The 14,753-nt window shown below is 39.0% G+C and overlaps 1 protein-coding gene across 1 annotated transcript in view; it reads right to left on the minus strand.

The window, feature by feature from the left end:
• The window catches only part of ANKFN1 (ankyrin repeat and fibronectin type III domain containing 1), a 177,383-nt gene extending 164,731 nt beyond the window's left edge, over positions 1-12,652 (minus strand). Inside the window, exon 1 of the mRNA XM_069067384.1 lies at positions 12,451-12,652. Coding sequence (XP_068923485.1) covers positions 12,451-12,642 — 192 coding nt within the window. The 5' untranslated portion in view covers positions 12,643-12,652. The remainder of the gene's footprint in view (positions 1-12,450) is intronic.
• Between the last annotated feature and the right edge of the window lie 2,101 nt (positions 12,653-14,753).

A 14,753-nucleotide genomic window follows, 5' to 3' on the forward strand; every position in this document is an offset into this window, starting at 1 on the left:
GGCTGAGTCCTGAAGAAAGCCAGAGAAGACAGGAGGCAGAGGTTAGAGACAGAGGCTCAGGGAGAGTCAGTGGCTTAGCTGTGGTCTTAGAGATGATAAGTGTTAGATGCAGAATTTACCCAAGATCTTCCTTATGACAAGTCTACTCCTCTATCTACTATACTGTCTGAATCTTAGCTGGATCATTAGACAACTACCCTGTTGTGTGGGGGGAAACTATCTCAATAACCACATCCCCCCTGCCAAATGTCTGGAATGAGATTCAACTGTGATATAGTACAGATCCTTAAAGTAAATACTTTTTATGCCCACTGCTATATTTTTATCTTTCCATCATCAAATGAAGAACATTGACTGCTTGATTAATCTGTATGTTCAGAGGAGCTTTGATAATGAAGTACCATGTGGCGAGTGTGCATGACGTGACATGATATGACCCAGGAAACTGGCAGTTAAGGAAAGGCTAGTAGCCCAAAATGCTTTTACACAGAGAAAGAAGATTATACAAGTTAGGTTGATTTCCAGGCCAGTCAATCAGGCTTATTTAATTCATCATGCAAATTAAATGTGGTAGCTAGGTGCCACATTGGATGCAACATCAGTCCTGGAGTCAGGAAGACCTGAATTTGAATCTGGCCACAGATACCTTATTAGTTGTGTGACCTTGGGCAAGTCACTTAACCCTGTTCGCTTCAGCTTCCTCATCTGTAAAATCAACTGGAGAAGGAAACGACAAACTGCTCCAGTATTTTTGCCAAGGAAACTCCAAATGGAGTTGAGTTGGACATGACTGAAAATTACACCACCACAAATAAATGGATAATTACAGAATTAGCCTCCAGTCATGAGGCAACATTGACACCCCAAATTCTGAGCCCCATTGGGTCCCAAATCCTTAGAGTATCATAGATCCAAAGCTGGAAGGAACCAGTTGAGGCCAAGGGATGTTAGATGTCTTATTCAAGGTCATTCAGGCAGTAATCACTTTCAAACCCAGGTCCTCTTCTGATTCAAGATCTAACGCTCTGTCTACTATCCCATACTGTGTCTCCACATCCTGAGGGGAATACATCATACTTGGGAACTTTGGTGACTAGTCAACTCTTGTAATAGTGGCAGCGTGGAACTCTGGTAACAGGATTAGTTTGCAGGGGCTGTCTGAACTGGGTAGCTCACTAGTTAACTGTCATCAATCAATCAATCAAAAAGTATTTGTTAAATGATCATTATATATCAGTACTGTGCTAAATTCTAGAGATACAAATGTAATAACTAAAACAATCCTTGTTCACTAGGAGCTCATATTTTAAGGCAGAAGACAATGAATACATATGTAAATACATAGGAAATAAATAGAAAGGGAATAAATGCAAATAGATACAAAGTAGGTAAATACAGGTTATTTGAAAGGAAGGACACTATCAGTTGAGGGGATTAGGAGAAGCTTCATTGTGGTGCTTGGGCTGCATCTTGAAGGAAGATAAGGGTTTTGTGAAGCAGAGGAAAGGAGGAAGTTCATTCTAGGCACAGTCACTACAAAGGCATGGAGGTGGGAGATGGAGCATTATGTGTGAAGAACAGAGAAAACAGCTTCAATTTTCTTAGCTGCAAAAGATGAGTTAGAATAGAAAACCTCCAAGGTCTCTTCCAGCTCTAGAGCTATAATCCTAGGCAAAGGGGGACAGAGGGCATTAAGAAGCACATAGTTTGGCTGGATTGAAGGCAAGAGGGGAAGTAATGTTTAGTGGGGCTGGAAAACTTGAGGTCAGGTTGTAAAGGCTCTTAAAAGCTAAACAGAGCTGGGTTCCCCCTTCGGTAATTTGGGGCAGCTAGCTAGTACAGTGAACAGAGCACCGGCCATGGAGTCAGGAGGACCTGAGTTCAAATCCGGCCCCATATACTTAATACTTACTAGTTGTGGGACCTTGGGTAAGTCACTTAACCCCAGTCACCCTTTATTCCCCTCTCCAAAAAAGCAAAAAAAAACCCCAAAAACAAAAAAAGCTAAACAGAGGAGTTTTTATTTGATCCTAAAAGCATTAGAAAGTCACTGGAGCTGTTTGAGTCAAGGAGTAACAGTCAGATCTGGGCTTAAGGAAAATTATTTTGGCTATAATGAGAAGGATGGACTGGAGCAATGAGAACTTGAAACAGGGAGGCCAGTTAGGACAATGACATAACATTTGGACAAGTTGCTCTCTGGAAGAAGTTCTTAGAGCACTTGTCATTCAACTCAACTAGGGTTAGGCACTTACTATTTATAGTGCACAATGAAGTGCTGGGGACCAAAAATAGTCCCTGCTCTCAAGGAGCTTATATGCTATTGGAAGAAATAGGATGTATACAGATAGAGATTTTTTTTGTATTATTTATTTTATTTTTAATTTATGGAATAAAACAAGCATTTCCATAATATAGTATAATAAAAGATGATTGTACATGAAACTACAAATAAAAAAAAAGGAAAAAAAGGAAATTTACATATAGGTAAATATGACATACATACAAATTAATTTCATAGAGAGAGGAAAGTATTATATACTGAGGGGATGAGACTAGGCCTCATAGAGGACATAGCATCCTTGAATGAAGCTAGGAATTTAAGAGGCAAAAGTGAGAATAGAGAGCATTCCACGTGAAGGAAATAAATTATGAAAAGGGGTGGAGGAAGGAAACAAGAAATGGGTCAGTATGACTGGAATCCAGAGTGCATGAGGGGAAATAACTGGACTGAATGGTCAGATACTAATTGTGAAGGACCTTAAACGCACAACAGAGGCATTTATAGGCAGCTAGATCGTCCACTGGGCAAAGCATTGAACTTGAAGTCAGGAAAACCTGAGTTCAAATCCTGATTCAGACATTTACTAGTAGTGTGACACTGGACAAGTTACTTAACCTATATCTTCACTTTCCTCATCTCTAAAATGGGGACAATAATAGTACCTACTTCCCAGTGTTGTTGTGAGGATCAAATGGGATGCACTTAACACAGTGCTTGGCATTGTAATGGAAATGCAAATTTAAAGATATTCCCTACCCTTAGGCCCTTTGATAGGCTTAAGAGACTCTGAGAACCTTCTTTGATTTGAAAATATACTCTGCCACATGGAGCCTGTGGCAGGAGGCTTGGTTTTCAGGAATGCCCACACCTTGATGCTGTGTGATTGGGCAGCGGGTCAAGACGGTGGTTACATTCTCTGACCCAGGAGAAGGCTATATAATCCCTGATGTGAGGCTTTGCTTTGGGGCTCACTTTGAGAAGTGTTCTGTGATTTGATCAGATGAGACTTTGGGAAGCCGTTGTTGAGAGCCCCCTGGCTTTGAAAAACCCAGATGTTGATTTGGTATGGATGTAATGGTTGGACAGTTTGGAAACCTGTCTACTTGATCTGTTTCTCTGTCTTGATAATTCTGTCTGTATACTCTGAAGTTTGGGGTGCTGACCTTTTTCCTCTGAATTAGGTAAATGATACATATTTGACTGATTAAAGTAAGCTTGTTAACCCATTTTGACTTGCTTTCCTCTAACAAAGCAGATCTAAGAACCTGTGTTGGCAGCCACCCTGGGGACGCTGGGGTGCTTGCTGATACAGGCATGTAGTAGGTATTATGAACACGAGCCATGATGATGATGATGATGATGGCAGCGGCACAAATAGGAGGTTATTGTACTAGTATGGGTAGGTAGTGAGAACCTGAAAGTGGGTTATGGCCACATGTGAGGAGTAATGGTGACAGATAGTAGAGACGTTGTGGAGACATAATCAACCTGACTTGTCAATGGATTTGGAAATCTCTAAGATAGATGTTTCTTTAAACTTAGATGAAAAAAAAAATCCCAACAGAAATAGACTTTCAAAATCATGCTGATGTCATTTCCAAGAAATGCTGCTTCCTTGACCAATAATGAAACAAAGCAGAGAGTCACTGGGGCATATTGGAATAAACAGTGGACTTGTAATCAGAAGCTACAAGTGCTGATTTGGTCAGTTGATTAAGTGAAATGAACTCAGAATATTCACCATGACTACCTCATCTTCCTCACTTGCAGAATGGGGATAAGGACACTTGGACCCTCAACAGGCTTGTTCTGAAGCTTCAATGAACTTTTTTTGTGACCCCACTGGGGTCACAGAGTTAGACATGACTGAAACTCCTGAACAATAAAAAATTGTATTTTTATTTATTTTGTTAAATATCTCCCAACTATATTTTAATCTGGTTCCAGCTTGGGCTCTAGATCAGGTATTTGACACCTCCAGACTAGATGATTCCTCAGGTGCCTTCCAACTTTAAATCTACCAACCTAATATTATCTCTGTCCTGGTGGGACAGAGTAATGTGGGAGATTCAAATTTAAAAGGGAACAGCCATGGAATTTACCTCAGGCAAATTTTTTTTTTTTTTGCCTCATTAAAAATCTCTTCTCCCCTGATTGCTACAGGGTGAGAACATGTTTGATGCATAATTGAAGTTTGAGAAAAATTTTTTAAAAAGAGTTGGGTATGAAAGAGTTTTAACCATTAGGAGCTAAGGAATAAAGTTACTTTGGAAGGACCAAAGGCCCGTTCTGATGCCTTCTCGTGGCTGGAGGTAACCTTGCATTCTTGAAACTTCTGCCGACAAAGCATATTATGGAAAGATTCTGAGTACAGGTGGGCAGCAGACTGTGGTCAGCTGTCTAAGGACCAATTCTGCTACACATTGAGAAAGGCTTATCACCACAAGGCAATGAATTTTTGGCCCTCCATGGTCCATGAAACAGATAAAACCAGAAATTGGACCTTAGTCTATTGACTCCCTTCTACTTCTGTGGGGGTCCTGGGAGAGTGTTTATGGCATGTTAGAAAAGGCATTGAACTTGGAGGACTAATATTGGACACCTGGGACATGAATTCAAATCCCATTTCCAATTCTGATACTTGTTAATTGAATGACCTCAGAGAAACCATTTCTTTTCCCTGGGCTTCAATTTTCTCATCTGCAAAATGAGAGGGGTTAAAATAGACCACCTCTAAGGCCCATTCCAGTTATAGAGCTATTCCCCTATGAAAGGGGTAGAGGGTATTGAGAAGCACACAGTTTATAGATTATTAATATGAATCAGAAAAATTGATTTTCTTTTTTCATTAAAGGTCTGCTACTTGGCTGCCCCTTTTGTGGCATGGAAATGATGATGTTTTTGAAGTATAAGTGACAGAAGCATCCACATTGGCTGGCACTTCCTGCCAAACTGGAATGACTTTAAGAATGACCCAGTATGGCCTGCATGTGATTGGCAGACCTTGCTGTTCAGTCATTTGTGACTCCATTTGGGGTTTTCTCAGCAAAGATGCCAGAGTGGTTTGCCATTTCCTTCTTTAGCTCATTCTACAGATGAGGAAAACTGAGGCAAACAGGGTTAAATGACTTGCCCAGGGTCAAACAGCTAGTAAGTATCTGAGGCCAGATTTAAATTCAGGAAGATGAGTCTTCCTGACTGCAGGCCCAGCACTCTATCCATGGAGTCACTTAGCAACTCTCTCAGCCTTACACAGGAAGTACATGGCTGAGTCATAATTTGAACTCGGGTTCTCCAACTCCAAGTCTAGCATTTTTTTTTCTGCTGCATTTCTCTTCATCCTTAACTGAATTCTTGAAGACAGTTGGTGCCACCATTGTCCCCTGATCAATTAGGGGATAAGATACTGGCGAGACAGAATTAAATTCATATCTGTAGTCTTGTTCCACATGAGACCAGAAAAGTTGTAGAGGTTAGAGGTAAATGAAAGAACAACCCAAGGATTCTCTGTACTGCGATGAATAAAGGAGTTGATTTCATCATATGCCAAGAGACAACAAGAAACCTTTCGTGAAATGTTAGGAAATCTTGCCATGGAATTGCAGATAAAATAGCAGCAACAATAACAACAGACACTTCCCCTCACCCTGCCTAGGCCCAAAAGCATTTATTAAGTGTCTACTGTGAGCCCTATGGAGGAAACTAAGTTCTGTAGGACATAGTACACTAGACCTGACTTCAAATCTGGCCTCAGACACTTACTAGTTGCGTGACCCTGGGCAAGTCACTTCACCCTGTTTGCCTCAGTTTCCTCATCTATAAAATGAACTGGAGAAGGAAATGGTAAGCCTCTCCATTATCTTTGCCAAAAAAAACCCCAGATAAAGTCACAAAGAGTCAGATATGACTGAAAATGACTGAACAAGCAAGCATGTTGCTTGTTATTGCTAGTACCTGGCAGCTAGGAGATATAATGGATAAAGAGCTGGGTTTGGAATCAGAAGGGCCAAAATCCCAGTCCTGCCTAAGACATTAACTCTCTGTGGGACCCTGGGCAAGAAACTCTCTCAGCCTGCTTCTTTACCTATAATTGGGGATAATAATAGTACCTAACTCATAGGCTTATTATGAGGATCAAATAGATTGTCCTAGGCATTGTCAAACTGTTTTGGTCTTAGTCCCATTTATACTCCCCAAAGAGGGTTTTTTTTTTGGTAGGGGCAATTGGAGTTAAGTGACTTGCCCAAGGTCACACGGCTAGTAAGTGTGTTAAGTGTCTGAGGCCAGATTTGAACTCAGGTCCTCCTGACTCCAGGGCTGGTGCTCTATTCACTGTGCCACCTAGCTGCCCTATCCCCAAAGAGTTTTTGTTTACATAGATTATGCCTATCAATATTTACTGAATTAGTAATGCAAACATTTTAGTATTATCATGAAAATAGTTTTGGTCTTGCAGATCTCCTAAAGCATCTTAGGGCCCCCAGGGTCTGAGGACTGTACTTGGAGAACCATCAATCTATGCAAAAGCCCTTGCAAATCTTACAATATTATTGTTGTTGTTGTTGTGGTTGTTACTTAGGCCAGTCCAGTTTTCATTTGAGAATAGCATGGTGCATTGCTGAATTGCTGGGGATTAAAAAGACAAAAGGGAAAGATTCCCTGCCCTCAAGGAGTTTACATTCACCTGAGATGGGGGATGGGCAGTGGGGGAGAGGAACAGCATATGCAATGACAGGAAAATAGAAAATGCATATAAAATTAATACAATGAAATTACAGGTTAAGTTGAGCATTAACAACTAGTGGAGTAAGAGATTCAATGTAAGGCGAGCACAGAAGGAGATAGAAAACAAATCGGAAAATATCATGAGATTAAGAAACTAAAGAAGGAGAAGGCTTGCAGACTCCTCCAAAGTTTCAGGCCTATAGATCATGAATACTTTTTTCCCAAGAAGTCAGTTGAAAGGAGGTGGATTTTGTGAGAAAAATTTAACATCATAAACATCAAATGGACAGTGTCTTAACAGACAGGAAATAACAGGCTTCTATCTGCAAGGTCAGATCATTGGTGAAGGAAAACATAAGAACCATCATTAAATTAGAAGAAAGGATAAATAAAAGAAGGTACTTGAGGGAATAGTTTCAATTCAACCTGTTTAAGCAATCTGGGAGCTCCACAAAGATAAAGATTTTGACTCTTTTTTTTTTTTTTTTTTTTTTTTTTTTTTGCTTTTTGCTTTTTGGAGGGGGAGGGCAGGGCAATTGGGGTTAAGTCACTTGCCCAAGGTCACATGGCTAGTAAGTGTGTCAAGTGTCTGAGGCTGGATTTGAACTCAGCCACCCCTGTATCTATAGTTCTTGAAGAAGTATAAGTAATGCAAAGCAGCTGGTACGACAAGATGGCCAAGAAGGCCCAGAAGCTATTTAGCCAGCAAAACCTTCACCTTTAAGACAATCAAAAAAAAGTGATAGCCAAAATGTGTCAGTTTAAATTACAAACGTATTTTTAAAAGCCTTCAAGAGTTGAATTACAAGCAATATTCCTCACAGTAGAGAAATAAATGAGGCAGCTAGGTGACTCATGATGGAGCACTGGGCCTGGAGTCAGGAGGGCCCGAGTTCTGATCCAGCCTCAGCAACTTCCTAGCTGTGTGACCCTGGGCAAGTCACTTAACCTCTGACTGCTTGACAAAATGGATTCACTGCCAAAGGAAATGGCAAACCACTCCAGTATCTTTGCCAAGAAAATCCCAAATGGGGTCCCAAAAGGTTGTACATGATTGAAATGACTAGACAACAACAAATAGAAATAAAGAGTTGAGGGGAAAATGAGCCTGCAGAAAGCTTGAGGGGACAATGGATTATTCTGAGCACATGTGTAAATGAATCAGGAAGGAAGCATATAAATGGAAGAAGATTGCTGGTGTTTCTGTGTAGTAATTCTTTTAATCACTGGTAATAGTGGAATTACCACATCTGAACTCATCATCTTGGGACTGAATGCACTCTCTGAGGAAGCAGCATTAGCAAATAAAATGATGTTGGGAAGAGTGACTAGACGTGATGGGATCTACGTGAAAGAAATCTGTTCTGAAGAAGAAGTTAATTGAAAGGTACTCAGGCACCAATTTTTAAGGCGTCTTAGATAAATAACTTCAGAATGGAAAAGGTCACTTTTACCAAAAAAACCCACAAAAGAAAAAACCCCCGAACAAAACCACAACAGCAAACCCAGAGCTGAGAAGATATCACCAACTATGGACCCACGCACCTATCGTCTCATCTGTATGAAATCCTTATCACAATAGCTTATCTGTGTGTGCACTAAGGGTATCCATAATGAGAACTTGAGAAGGAAATAAGAGATTTTTGTACCTAGTTTTCTACATTTTCATAGTCATATAACTGAGAGATGCGGCAACTAAATGTTTTCACAACATCTATTTTTGTTTTTAAAAAACAGATTTAACTTGTGAGATTATAAAATGACTATGCTTGTTCTCCTTAGACAGGATACATCACATAAATTCAAATCACTCAAGATTCTGTGAAAGATGTAACCACTTTATGAAGATGACTTTGTTCAGTGCTCTGATGAGTGTATCAACACCAAGTGCGGCATAAAATAGTTGTCCAGTGTTTATTAAGTATTAATTAGGTGCCAGACATTGTACTAGGTGCAATGGATACAAAGAAGAAGAGAAATCTATGTGTTTCCTTCAGTGTTGCAGGATGTCTTATGCAAAATCAGAATAGGAGAGGTATTGTCCATAATAATAATTCTCCAAATGCTCCTGTTTGTGGAAGGCATTGGACTGATTCCATCAAGCCTCCAATTAAAAAAAAGCAAGCATTTATTAAAAGCCAACTATATGCCAGACGTTGGGATAAACACTTCACAAATACCTCATTTTATCCTCAGAACAACCCTGGAAGGTAGGTGCCTTTATTATCTCCATTTTACAATTGAGGAAACTGAGGCAGACAGAGGTTAAGTAACTTGCCCAGGGTCACACAGCTAGTAAATCTGAGTTCACCTTTGAACTCTGGTCTTTGACTCTTTTCTTCTAGTATTTAAATCCACTGTGAGACTTAGTTACACTTGAAACATTACAGAATCTCCTTCCTGCAAGGTCTCAGAACCATAGATGAGATCTGGAAGGAAACATGAATCCAGCCTCATAATTTTTCCATTATCTGAAAGACCAGTTAAATTAATCATAGAAGACAAGTATTTGAGAAGTTAGAAACAGAGAAAATCATAGATTTACAGTCTTAATAGTCCTTAAGGTAAGACCTTATAGATAGTCTTGTGCAACCCTTCATTTTATAGATGAGAAAATTGTGACCTGGAGATGCTGAGTCCTAAAAGATTATACAGCTAGTGAGTGGCAAAATCAGGATCTGATTCCATATCAACCAATCAGTGGACAAACAGTTATTAGATACTTGATGAGTATACAGAGACAAAAGTGAAAACAATACCTGTTCTCAAGGACCTTACATTCAGTGTATATGTATAAGGATATAGTAAATACACACAAAGTAGATAAGCCAGTCAATTAGCATTTAATAAGAACCTAGAATTCTCCAGGCACTGCTAAGCACTGGGGTTACAAAGAAAGGCAAAAAGACAGTTTCTGCTCTCAAGGAGCTCATAGTCTGCAACTTTTCAAGGATCAGGAAATACAAAGTGGAAAAAATGTGTATTATGATAAATACATGTGTATTTATATATTAATTTTACATAGTATATGTTTATAGACCTATATAGTCTCTTTCCCTGTCTCTCTCTCTTTCTCTGTACGGCAATCCATCTAGTATTTTGGACAATCATTCTAGACGAATGATAGACTTACCATTCTCCTTTAAAGCTAGAAGCTTCCTTCTGTTGATTATATACGTTTTATACTGTATATATATTGTTTGTACATTTGCATGCTATCTAACTCTGCCTCCCACTAGATTGTGAGTTCCTTGAGAGTAAGAACTGCCTTTTAGCCTTTCTTTGTATCTCAGCCCTTGGCATAGGACCTGGCACATCATAAGTGTTTGATAAATGTTTTGTTTATCTGGTATATATTGTGTTGATACACACATATAAGTTGTCTCTTCATTGGATTATGAGCTCCTTGAGAGCAGGGACTGTCTTTTGTCTTTTTTTGTATTCCCAGTGCTTAGCGCAGTGCCTGGCGTACATTAAGTGGTTAATAAATGCTTGTTGACCAACTAGATAGCTTTTGTGATGTTACTTTCAAAATGACTGAAAGCTATTTGTTTTTGCAGAAAATTCTTTTAAAAATGAGATTTTTCCAATGATGTACATATCAGGTGAATCATAGAACTCTATGGTCTTTATACACACCAAAATGGCAAATGACTCAAAGGGCAATGTAAAAAAAAAATTGGTGGGTCAGTAGACTGAATTTTATTACAACAATATCTTGAATGAAAAAAATGTATGTAGAAGTCGTAAGATCATTGGGAAAGGAGGTAGAGAACTTAGAGAACATTTCATCTAGCATCCTAGCTTTAGAGATCAACATATATATATATATATACATATACATATATATATATATGTATATAAAACCAAAAGAAGAGATAGGGAGGCCAGATATCAAGCGCGAAGGATAACAGACACACATCCCAAGAGTTGTACTGGTAGATCACAGTATTAAAAGAATTACAGGAAGGTCTCTCATGCATTGATTAAAATCCTTTAGGGAAGATTTGCAGAGAGACATGGGCAAGAATGAGACAATATAGAAGGGTCACAATCTAAACCCTTAGAACAAGTATCTGCATGGATTGGATCATGGAATCAACTACTGATGAAACAGTGCAGTGCTTAAGATTCAAGTGTGGCAGTGAAGTATATCAGTAGCCCAATGTTTAACTGGGACAGTTTTAATTTGCAGGCTCATTTAAAATCAATTGCCCCTTTCAAATGCCTTGCCATACATAGGGTGGTTGGAGCAGAGGACTGGCATAGATGGCGACTGGGGAATATGTGGCGATGCTGTGCAGCTGCTTGTTTTGACATTGGGGATGGAGGAATAAAGTGACTTTCATTTCAGAGATATTTGCCTGCTGTGAGACAGGAGACATGGCTAAATATCGCATAGAAGTTCTCTGCCAAAACTGAGATTCAGCTACAATTCAACTACAAAGTCTTCCTTTAAGATAAATTAGGTTTGAGAAAACAAATTGGTTTAAAGCTTAAAGTGCACTCAGCATTGAACTTCAGGGGAAAGAACCCTGGGACTGGCATCTAATGGATACAAAGCCACTTTTATGGCCTTAGGCAAATCGCTTGACCTCTCTGGGCCTCAGTTTCCTCACCTTTAAATGAGGGGCTTGGAACTAGATGGCCTTTAATATCTCTTCCAGTTTGAAAGATGTGAACTTGTAGTTTTATTTAAAAAAATCATTTATTAAGCACGTACTATGTGCCAGGTATTGTGCTAAGTACTTTCTATCTATTTTCTCATTTTATCCTTCTAACAGCTCTGAGAGGTAGGTGATATTCTTATATGCGTTTTACAGTAGAGCAAAATGAGGCAAAGAGAAATTAAATGTCCAGGATCACATAGCTAGTAAAGCCTTTAAGGCCAAACTTCAACTCAGGTCTTCCTGTTCAGCACTCTACCTTCTGTTTCACCTAGTTGCTAAATTATTTCATGTTCTTTATCATTTCTTGAATTTTCTATTTTCTCCTATGCCATATGTATTCTCATTCAGGTTACCCATACATATTTTCTACACCTAGGCATTAGCTTGCAAACCCAGCAGGTTTCCGCCTGATACATAGCTCATGTCTGTACCACTTATCTGCTTGAAGCTTTTAAAAAATCCTCTCTAATTGAGTAAATATGGCTTCCTTCAGGCAATCTATTTAAAATACCATTTTGTGATAGTCAAACAGGTGTTTCTAGAGGCCTGAGAGTGAAATGAATACCAGGGACAGCTGAAGCATCACCAGGTAACAAAAAGTTGGTATCATCTGCTTTTACTCCCTCTACTTCCTTAGTACTGAGCCACACAATCTGTGTGATTGACAAATCACAAAAGCTAAAGCTAAGTTGACCCATTCTAGAACCTCTAGAATCCCAAGCAAAATAAGGAAGAACTCCCAACCAAGAACATAAGCAAGAAATTTGTTACCACAGATGTCTTTCTGAGACTGAGTCGGTCAGTTCTTGCTCTAAAGTATGCCTCATCAAAGGAAGAATGACTCCCCTTAAGTTTTTCAGAAAGGTTCCGGTAGAGGCGTTTGGCGGCATTAGGAGAAGATGGAGCACTGTTCTTTTTAGTCTGGGAAAGATGTAGATTCTGCATTTGCTGTGTCATTTTCATGTGACTGGTCCTAGGGGAAGGAAACAATATAATTTGTTATTTTCACTTTTTAAGCTTGCAAAAAATAAAAAAAAAATCATTTACTATATCGTTGTTTTTTTTTTTGGAGGGGGAAAGGTAGGGCAATTGGGGTTAAATGACTTGCCCAAGGTCACACAGCTAGTAAGTGTTAAGTGTCTGAGGCCAAATTTGAACTCAGGTCCTCCTGACTCTAGGGCTGGTGGGTGCTCTACTCACTTTACCACTTAGCTGCCCCTGCTATATGATTTTTAATTCAGTCTTATAGTACTACTATCTAATGTATATTTAGCAATAATATTTAGTAAGTAGATTTATATATACATATACATACATGTGTCTGTACCTTTCATGTTTCTCAATGTCAAGGTAACAAGTGGTTGGTCCCATTTGAGCCCTTCCTTTTTTATTTTTTTCTGAAGACTAAAGAATGTTACAATAATTATTGTAACAGCCAGGTCTTCCTGACCCCAGGTCCAGCACTCTACTTTCTGTTTCACCTAGCTGCTAAATTATTTCATGTTCAAATAATGATTTCCACAAAGTGGGATTTGGATATATTTGAATTTCCTCTAGTTGAAATGATAATTATGTAGTATATTGTCATTGGTTCCATCCCAATGTGAATGTAATATGAATTTGAATAATGCAACCACTTCACAGGATTCATTATTTGTATTAATTGGTACCTAGGTGTACCTATTAATCATAGTCTTATAACTATGTGTAACTATGTACCTAGATATTGTAACCATGTAACTATATGTAACTGTACATATATAATTATAACATTTTGATGATCCATCAGTTTAGTAACCTAGTCAAAAAAGGAAATAAGATTAGACCTTGTTCTTTCAGAAACCTGGTCTGTCATGGTCTGTTACCCTTTTTAGCTATTCACTAACCATCCTTTTAATGCCATTTTAGGATTTTGCCAGGAATTGATGTCAAACTCATTGTTTGCTCTCTCTCTCTCTGTCTCTCTCTCTGTCTCTCTCTGTCTCTCTCTGTCTCTCTCTCTCTGTCTCTGTCTCTCTGTCTCTCTGTCTCTCTCTCTCTCTCTCTCTCTCTCTGTCTCTCTCTCTCTGTCTCTCTCTCTCCCTTCTTCCCTCCCTCTTCCTCCTTCCCTCTCTCTCATCTTTCTCTTTCCTTCCTTCCCTCTCTCCCTCTGTCTCTCTCCTTCTTTCCTCCCTCCCCCCCCCCCTCTCCCCCTCCCTCTCCCCCCCCCCCCCCCCCCCCCCCCTCTCCCCCCCTCTTCTCTCTGTTCCTCCCTCCCCCCCCCAATTGGGATACTTTTTCTTCTCCAATCCAACATATCTCTTTTTTTTTTCTGCAGCCTTTCAAAGGTCATAGATCAGCAATGTTATCTGCCAGGGTTTTGTTTTCTATCCAAAGACAAAGTTAATCTTGCTCAGGTGACTTGAACTCATGCTATGTTTTTACTTATCAAAGATATTAACTCCATATTAGTTATACTTCTGTCCTTGCTAACTCTAGAACCATTCTCATTGACAGAGATAATAGAAACAAAATACAAACTGAAAGATTGCCTTCTTTCTGTCATAAATTGCAACCTCATCCATCCTGAATACATCTTTCCCCTTCTTTGATTTTCCTCTTTTCTTCCAATATAGCTTTAACAAAACAAACAAAATTGTGTGTGCATACACTTGATTTTCCTTGCTAGCCACACAGCTCATTCCCAGGTTTTCACCCTTAGTTACAATCTCTACTCTTTTATTTTCTACAGATTTCTTTAAAATATCCAAGTTACATGCCTTGCATATTTGCATTGATCTCTTTAGACAACTTCCCTTGTTCTTTCTCCTATCATATTTTAAAATTAAATAATTTAATTATTCAAATATTTATTAATTTTTTATATGTAAGGTGCTCTTCTAGGCATTAGGGAAAAAAGAAAAAGAAAACACTCCCTGTTCTTCATGGTTTCTAAAACATCACTCTATACTAACTCTCTTTCTATCTTTCTGGATGCTTCTTTTTTTTCTTGGCTGGATCCAACTTCTTCCTACTTACCTTATATTAAGGGTATAAACCAAGGTCTAGTTTTCAATTTTCTGTTGTTTTCTTGG

The sequence above is a fragment of the Petaurus breviceps genome, unplaced genomic scaffold, assembly GCF_028583685.1.
Source record: "Petaurus breviceps papuanus isolate PSGF00001 unplaced genomic scaffold, PetGlider_PUasm1.0 90750, whole genome shotgun sequence".
Lineage (NCBI taxonomy): Eukaryota > Metazoa > Chordata > Mammalia > Diprotodontia > Petauridae > Petaurus > Petaurus breviceps.